This window comes from Orbicella franksi, chromosome 7, assembly GCF_964199315.1.
Source record: "Orbicella franksi chromosome 7, jaOrbFran1.1, whole genome shotgun sequence".
Lineage (NCBI taxonomy): Eukaryota > Metazoa > Cnidaria > Anthozoa > Scleractinia > Merulinidae > Orbicella > Orbicella franksi.
This window is the reverse complement of record NC_138151.1, coordinates 2,911,017-2,921,856: the sequence shown is the minus strand read 5'-3', so window position 1 is coordinate 2,921,856 and position 10,840 is coordinate 2,911,017. Positions and strand designations below refer to the sequence as shown.

Here is a 10,840-nt window from a genome sequence, read left to right as displayed (position 1 = left end):
TTTCTTGCAATGACGATGCAAAAAGAGGGTTTGACAAGGTAGCCTAACCTGGAAAGTGTTCGATGTAGGAGGCAGTTTTAGGAAGACAAACCTTACAGAACTTTGAGTATAATGACCAGGGGGGACTTCCATATAAAAAAGACAAAGGTGCTCGTCAAAAATTTTGAAAAACAAAACCTAAGAAGTGCCAAGAGACTGCTTTGTGGGCGTGCCTTGAAATTTTTTTTCACCCTAAGAGGTACCAATTCTAAAACAACACATTAAGTGACACTAACTTTTTCCACTCGCTACCCTAAAAGGTAACGCGAAAGCTCCCGCTGTGGAGCTTTTCAGGTTTAACACCCAAGGAGATACCAAAACCATATTTCTAACTCCCAAAAGGTACAACGAGCAACCCCGTCCCCCCGTCCGGGTAAAAAGAACCACATAGTAAACAGAGCGTTAAAAAAAGTAATGAGGTGATTGAAGATCAGAATCTTCTTGAAAGTTACCTTGGGCTCTTTGAAACCCATCGACGGGCTGTTGAAGCCACTCGCGAGGATCGCGGATGGATCACGCGGGGAATCCTCATTCCTCTCTGAAGCAACGCGTGATTTCTCTTCCCTTAAATTTGTCACGGTACAGATGACCGCAAACTCTACCAACGCACCAAAAACAAAGAGAAAGCTTCCCAGTAGGTAAAAATCGATGGCCTTGATGTAACCGACTTTAGGGAGAGAGGCCTGGACACCAAAGAGAAGTGTTGTTATGGCGAGCACCGTGGTGATACCGAGGGAGACTCGGGCGGGTATGCTGTGTTCATTGATCCAGAAGCCGACCCAACTGAGCATGACAATCAGTGCAGTGGGAATAAAGTCTTGGATGATGTAATAACCAATATGGCGTTTTAATCTAAGAGAAACTGCCAGAGCAGAAAAGTTTCCTGGAAAAATCAATTTGTGGCGTTAATTAAAAGAGCATGGATATCTGAGGTCAGGAGCCCATCACCAGGAGCCTCCACACATAATATAACGTAGAGTCAACCTTTCCCGTATCATTCTATTTTTAGAACTATAATTAGCGCAATGGTCTCTTGGTTTCCCACGAAATATCTTGTTTCTCTAGAGAGAAAATGCAAAATAGAGGGCAAAAGTGGGGTCTCATAAAGAATGGTGTTAGCTGGGGTATCATTGGGTATTGAAAAGGGGTCGTGTGAAAACTCCCACAAGAGCTGTTTCTAAAAATAGAAAGATACGGAAAGGATTGACTCACAGAGTTAGTACAAGAGATGGAGGTTGGCACCATGCTTTCTTGGTTTAGAAGAGACAAGCCACATCACAATAGAGCATCGCCTCACAAACTTTCATTTTACTCTTCATTCCTTTGTTCTTTTGTTCTCTATTGTTCTACTCAACTTTGTCTTCTACACCGAGTAAGAGCCAAACAGACGGAAAATAACAATAGCAGATCTCAGTTTAATCATATCACTCAGTTCTGAACAAAAACTAAAGCAAACTGATTTATAGGTTTATATAAACAATACCCTCCATTTTGCGCGAATATATATATGTTATTTGCCGGCTGGGGGGTTCATATAGTGACCCGAGGTCACAGTTTTCCACTATACGGACCGACCCTAAGCCGGCAAATAACATATTTATTTTTTTCCTGCGGTAAATTGGCCTACAAGTGGTTTTTTTTACGCAACTTTGTCATTGAATTGGCTTACGCGCCGTCTAAAAGCCATCGTAAAAAATCTAACGAGCGAACGAGCGAGCTACTCAGATACTAGACAAAGAAAGATGTATTAAAGAACAGATTTATTTCGAACTACTTTATGTTAGTTGCATTTAGTTCACCAGTTAAGTTCACAAAACTGTTTTTCCGGAGTGAAATTTCGTGCAAAGTTTGAAGTTGTACGACAAAAACAATTTCTATCAGTCGTTGCGAATCACTCGAAATCAGACTTTCTTACCTTAAATTGAGTAGCAGAAAGCAAGGAAATCCGTTAAGTGTATCCCACAGAAATTCTCTTAAATGCAGAAACTATCAGAGAAGTAAACTGGACTGCAATTTACTTTTTTTTTTGCGTTAATTGTGTGGCGAGAGAAACACAGGATTACGCGCCATTACAGCGTCAAAATACTCAATTAAATTTACTTACAGTGACTTTCCTTGTCATTTAAAAGTGAATAGAAATGAACTTGTGTGGATTAATCATCGATGGAAGTGTAAAAAGGGCAAAGGTAGACCATTACCGCTATTTCACTCAAGAAAATTGAAAATTCACCCGCGCTGTTTCTCACCGTTACCGTGACCGTGGTCAGAGATAGGAAAATCCGGACCGCGCTAAGAACCAATCAGATTGCAGGATTGGTTACCGTGCCCTCTTGCGAAAAAATAACCTCGGATATTCCCCAGTTTTAGCTGGGGAATATTCGGTCACGTAAAGTGTTTAGACCAATTGCGCGCGAGCGAAACTATTTGATGGATTATAATTGTTGATATTAAGCTTAGCATAAAATTTCGCTGTCAACTGCTGGAACCTTGAGCTGCCCACACACACAAAAGCCGTATTAATATTAATCCTTTGAAAAATGTTGCTATTTGCCTGTGATTTGTTATTTGCGCTACTTATACCTGTTACCAAAGTGTCTTTCCTGGAAAGTACTTGCCATTCAACCAGAGTGAATTGTGGGATTGCAAGTCTCGGTGATATCGTGACCTGTGTGCGCTCCTTCGTTGCCCATGCGTAAACTAGGTCTTTATCATTGTATCCAACTATCCAGAGAAAAGATAGAAAACATTGCTGACTAAAATTCTTGAATCTTTAAGCCTAACTAGAATTTTACTTGTCTTCCCTGTTTCGTATTTCCCGTAAAAAAAAAAAAAGAACAATTAAAAAAGAAAAGAAAGGTTACTGAAATTCAGGATAAAATTTATCGAAACAGTTTATTTCTGCGCCCAATTTAAATTTTGTTGGCGTTCTTAAGCAGAATATGCATTACTTGTAAAGAGAAAGAAATAGTTTAAAATTGTGGAGATGGTGTACAGATCTGTAAAAGCAAATTTAGTCCATTTAAAAGGCTATGTCTTACACCCCTTAGGACGAGTCCTCCATTCAACTGCAGTAGAAGACCTTGTTAACTATAAATATCATTTATTTATTTATTTATTTATTTTTTAGTTCTTTGGAGGTGGGGAGACGGGGGTGAAGGAGGGGTATAGATAGATAGATAACTTTATTTACACGCGGTAAAAAAATCAGGGCTCATGGTTATGACTGCTAACCTCATGGTCCGCATGCTCTGTGTATGATTAGCGTTGTATAATGTCGTATCTCAAGCAGTGCAGAAGGTCTGGGTTCTAACCTAACAGGTGGTAAGTATCTCGCCATGATTGAAATAGACTAACTGCAGTTTCAGAATACGGTGAATACTTACAGCTTTGGATAGACAGTTCGCATGTTTGCTCGTCCATCGGAAAATTCCTCAGATCCATGAGGCAATAAGACTGTACTCTCTTCCTAAAAGAAAAACCATCCTTACCGAGTGCCATCACGTTTTTGAGTCTGTATGATAATAAGTATTTAAAAGAAAGTAGAAATATTCCCAGTCCCTTCATGCTACAGAAACCGGGATAAGCTCCGGCGTGAACGGCCACTTCGTTCATATGCATAGATTTTACCTTACGTTACACTGGACGAAAAAGGCCCAAACAACTGAATATCCATTATTTTACGCGTTTTAGTATGCACGCGCGCATTTTAGCCCATGTTCACCAGCGCAACGTTTTCTTCGCGTCACGTTCCAAGAATACATGGTATAACAAAGGTGTTCATTTCCATTTGGAGAAATTAAGGAAATCGGCAGACATCGTAACTCAGTTTGTAACACTTGACGGGAAAAACACTAAATGTAATCAAGTGTCTGAAGTAATCACCTTATGCTATAAGTGATGTTTCCCTCTGCAGTAATCTCCAGCAGGAAGTCATGTCGAGTTTTATGATCAGTCATGTCTGATTCAAAGAAGGTATCCGGCAGCCATATTTGATCGACAAAGGGAGCTCCAGGTTTAATGGAAGCTGCTTGAAGATGTTTTCCGAATGCTAGGCGGTGATCTCTCCAGTACTGACGGAAGAAAAAGGTTGCAGTGAAATCCTGTTGAAAAGAAAATCCCGAAGTTAACATTCGAACGCTGATATTAAGTCTGCTCTATGATATTTCCCTCATTGTCATCAACACACATACTTAATTTTGTTAAGCCTCCTATGAACATCTCAAGGTTGTGTGAAACGAGCGCGAAAATATACGCGTGCTACACGCGTCTCTCATGAATAATAAACGGAAATCACTCGAGTCAAACAGCACGCGAAACGTTTTGTTTCGCACGTCGCGTTAGCAATTTGTTACGCTCGCGGGTCACGCCCGTGTATACGTGCGGTTTCACCTCATGATGAATGATGACAGGAAAATTCTTGCAAGATTTCTTATCTGACTTCACTGCAACGCAATTAAATTTTGGCACCATGCACAAAAAGAAATTACGTGATATATCCTCACCATGTTGATCTCATGGATGGGCACAATGGCAAGTACGTGAATATCAACAGAAACTATCACAGGAGAACCTGGAATTAAGGGAAATGCTTTAGCAATCAGTGAGTAAATAGAACCTTTCATAATAAACGGAGAAAATGTTTTGAAAGATCTAGAAAAAGCCTTCTTACAGACATTTTGTAGCTATTGAAGTTTGTATGCAAAACCACAGCTGTTGCTATAGATTGACTGTCATCATTTGTGTCCAGGGGAACAAAAACCGCGCGATCTTTTTAGACGGCGTGACATGGGCACGAGAAATACAGGTTTACTTACTCCTCTCACTCCACTTGATTCAGATACCCAGTCCTCTCGCTCGCTTCACTCACCCATTCCGCTTTAGTGAAAAAAGTACCATCACCAGTCTCACCTCCTACATCCGGCCTGACACGTTTGTCATATTTATCCAATAAAGTGTCAAGCACATGACCCATCTCATTTACTCTCTGCAAAGAGGCGTTATCCGCAGCACTGAAATATAGAATCACATATTTTAACCCGGAAAATTAGTTTCCCTGGCGTGGCATGGACCTTTCGACGCTCACATTTCAGTTAGTTGCTGGTGTTCTTTCAACTTTCTCAGTATTACGTACACATAGATATAGTCAAGAGAAAATTGTTTTCTTGGCGGCGCATCTGTAAACTAGCTGGTACGTCCTGTAGACTCTGCTTTTCAAGTCTATGGGACGCACCGTTACCATAGTTAAGTGTGCGACAAATGAAAAATAAACTATATCATTTGGGAATACATATTATACGGCTAAACTAACTAACATTATATAACTACCTATAAATATTATGTAACTACTATTCTATTACGACTTTATTTACATTCTCTCAGCAGTTGAGCTTGAATCACGCCATGTGACTTTCTTTGACTGTGCACTCAGAATTCGTTTCCAGCCTGTTTCTTTGACATGTATTATTTCATTTCCAATATTAACCTCGACAATTTTAATTTTTAACTGATTTAATTATAATTGTTTTTCTCCTTTTGTATTTCTGGATAGATCCTTATTCTTGCCGGTAAAATGCTTGCGGCTGCACCTTCCATATTCTGCTTGAAATTCAGTGGGCAGAATTCACTACAGGATTTCCCCGAATGCTTCATTAGAGGATGTATTGCACTACTAAAATAAGACTTATATAAATCAAGGAAGGCCAAAAAACTACAGGGAGCAAATGTTGTTATTTTAAAGTTTGAGTTTCATCTTTTCAAGGTTTATTCAGGATTTGAGACAAGGAAGGGGTTGAGCATGTCTATGAAGTGAAAGTCGTTCTTATTTCTTTGATCAAAAGTTAGCCCACTTGCAAAAGAATTGGGACATGCAAGGTGATTATTTACCCAAAGGACCATATTTTTTGTTTTAATTCAACTAACTTTAACAGTTTTAAAATGTTCATGATCGAAAAATAAAGTAGTGCGCAGATGACACGAATAAAAAGGTGAACTAGAAAACTAGATAAACAACATACACTCACCTTTCGTTGTATTTGATTGTTGCTGTTTGCACGGAACTCAGCCAACCAAAACACAGGAATACCACGAATAACTTACAGAACAGGTATACCTGGTTCAGCGGTCTTGCCTCCATATCGCTGAGGTGAAAAAGTATCATCGCTTGTCTCGCTTTTGTGAACACGTCTTCGACAGCGAAGGTGTCCTGTACCAGTGATGTCTGTGATAAATCTACTGCTACAGTTTTCACTCAAAAGCGCAGCTGTTGGAAAATATTCTGCCCTAACTCACTGCTGGGAGCCCTGTTGTTTCACCGAAATCCAAAAAATTTTCTGAGTTGTACCGTATTTAATTTACTTCGCTCTTAGTCTCCTGGGTTCATTAATAAGAAATCAATTTATGAATTCATGCAATGTACTCTGCTCTATGGGAGTAACTAAGCATAAGGGACCGTTTGTTAACCAAATGGAAGACCCAAATCATTTGTCAACTCGCATGTCTTTCCTCGCGCTAACCAGACGGGTTCTAGTTCAAAACATAGCGGGCTAGGTTCTTGTCATTCTGCCTCGGTGTATCACCAGTCTATAACCAGCGTATTCTCTTGAAGGTGGGTTTATATTGAGGTAAGATATTACCGTACACGGCGGGGTGAAGATATGAATTTCATTTTCGAGTGATAAAAACATTATTTTACAAACAAACGCAGCGAGGAAAGTATTGTTTTTAACACGAGAAAGAAAATTCATATCTTCAAGCCAGTGTGTAATTTTCTTTTTATTATATAGACAACCTGACTGTTTACGCAAGCAACCGTGTAAAAGTGGGAAATGATGTTATTGGTATATTCACCAGTAAGGATATGAAAAATACGCCGCTTGGGTCCCGGATGGTGCATGTGTAGAACAGACACTCGTGTCTTTATACAGTGAAAGTTAATTCTTAATTCATGACCAGTCCGGTATCAATTCTTATCCATGTATCACAAAGGTATTCCACCTAACCTCTCTCTTGCCGAACACGATATTATTATGCATGTCTTTTTAAAAATATATGTATGTTTTTTTTAAATATTATTATTTCTTTTATCATAAACTTTTTTTTTGTTTTCTGCACTTCTAGTGCTTAGATCATTTATTACGGATATCGTTTAACCTACTTTAATTATATTCGTTTCCATTATTTGTTTTTGTCACTAATATTACTTACACATGATTTTCACTAGTAATTTTACGTTATTTATTTCATTATGTCTTTCCATACACCTTATTCCAAAATGGCTGTCATTTTAGTATTCTTTTGTTTACTTGAAAATGAGCCCTTGTTGCCTTGTTTAAGGGAAAATATTCTTTTGAATTTCGAGTTTAAGAACGAGGCAAAAAGGGCTAATTTGCAAGTAAACAAAAGAATACTTAAATGGCGGCCATTTTGGAATAAGGTGTATTTCGCCCTACATGTGCGCATTTTGCTCGGCTTGGTGTAAAATGGGAATATTCAAGTAGCTAGTCTAGACTGAGATTATGCAGGTGAATTTCTTATTTCAGCGTAATTCTCTTCGATTCATTAATTACGTCGTTGATTCTAATCAGAATTTTTAATCGCGTGCTGATAAGAAAAAAGGCAAAACTGTCATTTTTACCTTGATAATGATGATAGCAACATCGAAACGTCGGACAACTATAGTTCTATTAAAACTATATTTGCCGAAGAAATATCACAGCCCGGGAAGTCTTGTATACTAAGCAGAAATTATTCGCTTACTATTAAGTATCCTGCGTGCTGATTTTTCCTATATTCTTTGCTTAAGCATGAAACAAAACCGAATAATTTAGAAGTCTACTGTTAGTTGACGGCAAAATTAATTTTAAAATATGCCTATACTGCATTCAGTATTCAAATTCTTTTTTTGCCATCGAATTTGATTACAAAAACAAACAATTTCTTATCCTTGTTTTATTAAATTTGACTAGTTTGACAAAAACATTGAAACATTCTAGAATAGTCATATTTTAGAGCTACTTTTTGTCAACTTAAGTGTGGAATGCGTGTAGACCTGAATTATTTTCTTTGTTGTATGATAACGCAACATACGAAGAAAAAATGTCATTCCTTTTACGTTCCCGCTATGTCAGTTTCTATTGCTTTGCCTTTAAATACTTTATGAGCCCCTCCGCAATATTTAATTAAACCAGCTATCATTTGTACGCAAACACAGTGACTAATTATAACAATTATTATGAGCAACATTCTGGGAAAACTGCTCCACCTTCTATCCTGAGATGAACGACAAAATTAGTCATGGTTGTCGACAACAAATAAGATTTACGACAGACTCAAGACTCGCTTACTAATCAATCACACGTATTGCGTGTATAGAGTGAAATACGGCAAATTGAAGGTCCGCGAAAATAGGGTAAGAAATAGATTTGTTAATTAATATTTCCAACTTCGAAAGCAAGACAAAAAATTTAACAACAAAAACACTGAGCATATCATTCAATCACAAATGCAATAACAGTTTTGAAGTATTAAAATGGTTCATAAGCCGTGAGCGTTTTGTGCCAAAGCCTTTTTGCGCGGAAGTCAGAAGTCCAGAAGTCGCGGGTTCAATTCCCGCTCTGGCCACTTAGATAGGGTTGTTTCTCGGTAGACCCTAGCTATTTCAACTCCTCGGTCGAGTTTGTAAATAGCCAACTGGTCTACCTCCCTTCAGTTGGGTTTTTTAAGCCTAACAGGCTATATAATTGCCTGTGAACTGGCTTAGTGTAGCTAAGCGTATTGACCACTATAAACAACAACATTGGAAGGTGGTTTACTACAGTTTTTCGGAGACTAGTAACGCGCGCTATGATTGCTTGCCAGACGTCAGTATTAATCGCGCGTGCACAAATGACGCAAGCAACCCTAAGAAGAAACGAAATCCACTTCAGCACTTGAAAGACAAAAAAAACTCGATAAACAACCGGTAAAAGAGCTCTAAATTACTCTTGCTTTCTCGCACACGATACATGGCGTCACATGAGCGTAAGCTTAAGTAAAGGGCATACGCAATTCAATTCTCGTCCAAGGTTGTAAAAGCCAGTCTTTGGTCGAGGATTGCTCGAAAACCTACCGTACAACCCGTGATGAAATTTTCACAGTTGATTTGTACGGGTGAATCACGTTTAGAGTCAAAACTTTTAAAAACTCTGTAAGACAGATTTTGAGCCATTTTTGATTTCACATTTTCTTAGTTTGCGAAAATCTGTCTTACAGATTTTCATTTTGCTTTGCATGAATGTTAAATCAGAGCCAATTTCCTATTCCTGAAATTTTGATGTGGGGTCATACGGGTAAATTTTGAGAGAAACGTGATTCAACCTACTAGTGCCCAGTCTCTCCCTAGGTACTCGGTCATTCATTTAGGCCATTTGTCGTCGTTTAATTGTTCAAGTTTCACATAAAATGGTAAAAGACTTATATAAACAGTAAATAGAGAAAGGAAAAACATCTTGGAACATTTTTCAAAAGAGTTAGAAGTTGAGCTGTTATAATCCATCAAAACTGTAGTAAGCTACCTTAATTCGCCGAAAACATTCATAGCTCCCAAGGTTTACAATGGCCACCTAATCAATCATACGATTCCATAATTAGTTACAGTGCGCTTTGTTTTTTAATAGTTAACTTCCACCTGCTTGAGATCTAATTCCGTGAAAATTTGAGAACATTCTAAGAAACAATCAGAATCGAAATCTTTTTATCAATGATTATGATAAAGAATAATTGATTGTCATAACAGGATTATGTGATTATAGCCGTCCTTCGGCCACAAATATACATTCATTTTAATGTTTATTTGAAATTCCTTTTCTTCGAATTTAAGTGGCAAGCCTAACAACTAGCTAGGAGAGGGCATTGAACACCACACAAAAGCAATTTTTTTTGTTTACCTGCTGTGAGATTTGTCTCAATAGGTGAATAAAAAGAACTACTTAAAACATAAACAGAGATCTTATCGACTTTTTGGGCCAAGTTTGCCACAAAATTTTAATTTTGTTTGAAAATACTCTACAACCAGTTCATGCATGATGCTAGTTTTTAACTGTTTTATTTTCTTTGCTCGCTTGCTTTGTTTTGTTTTGAAAAAAAAAAATCCAAACCAACTTGGTTAATCTTTTATCCTCTTTGACCTTAGTTATACATATTTTTATTTGGCTTACTCGCTGAATTTGTTCAGTTTTAGTGTATCCGCGGTCACATTTGTCAGGAAAGAGAATCATATAGAAAGCAATAACAATGCCAAGTTTGTAAAGAAACAAGGGTCAAAACTCGCTCAAACTTCAACTTATTCAATTTAATGCATTTATTTTTGTCGCAAGGAGGGCAAGTGCTATCTTTTGTCAAAAGATTTATCAATGACAACAGCAAAAAATCAATAGAAGCGATAAATAACCAGACGGTAAACTAATATTGTGGGAGGCCCCCTACTGACCCTCCAGCATAAACATCTCTTGATTTGGAATGCTTGATTCTATGGTAGCTGCCGTCAAATTTCTCATAGTAATCCAAAACTTAGATAGCATCTACAAAAATTTGCAGTTTTCTAACTGACTGTTGACCTTGCCATCCCAGCGATATGACAAAATATCAGGTTTCGCGCTATAATTCCACATACTTATTCCCTTTTGTTTCGTTACAATAGATATCGCCGGTCGTTTTAGTGGACCCAGTAGGAAATTTCCAATTAAAAGGTGAGTATTTGAAAACAAACCTGCTCAACTAGCAACAAAGTAATTAAGAAAAAGAAAAGAATTCCACTTCGTAGCCC

At 37.9% G+C, this 10,840-nt stretch overlaps 1 protein-coding gene across 1 annotated transcript; it reads right to left on the bottom strand.

Annotated features, from left to right (window-relative positions):
• Positions 1-4,380, bottom strand: LOC145492771 (gamma-aminobutyric acid receptor subunit rho-2-like). The gene is made up of 4 exons (XM_081472157.1): positions 3,922-4,380; positions 3,423-3,550; positions 2,620-2,760; positions 1-928 (listed from the first exon to the last, which is right to left on the bottom strand). Exons 1-4 carry the CDS (start codon positions 4,167-4,169, stop codon positions 336-338), a joined length of 1,110 nt encoding a protein of 369 aa, XP_081328283.1. The 5' UTR covers positions 4,170-4,380; the 3' UTR covers positions 1-335.
• Positions 4,381-10,840: the final 6,460 nt, after the last annotated feature.

Excerpts from the sequence above, each read along its gene's own strand:
- LOC145492771 (XM_081472157.1), bottom strand. The coding sequence starts at position 4,169 with ATGTTAACTTCGGGATTTTCTTTTCAACAGGATTTCACTGCAACCTTT. Across the intron at positions 2,761-3,422 it reads CGAACTGTCTATCCAAAGCT|TTGGATACAATGATAAAGAC; the intron begins GTAAGTATTCAC and ends TTCTCTGGATAG. Across the intron at positions 929-2,619 it reads GAAAGACACTTTGGTAACAG|TTCCAGGAAACTTTTCTGCT; the intron begins GTATAAGTAGCG and ends ACAAATTGATTT.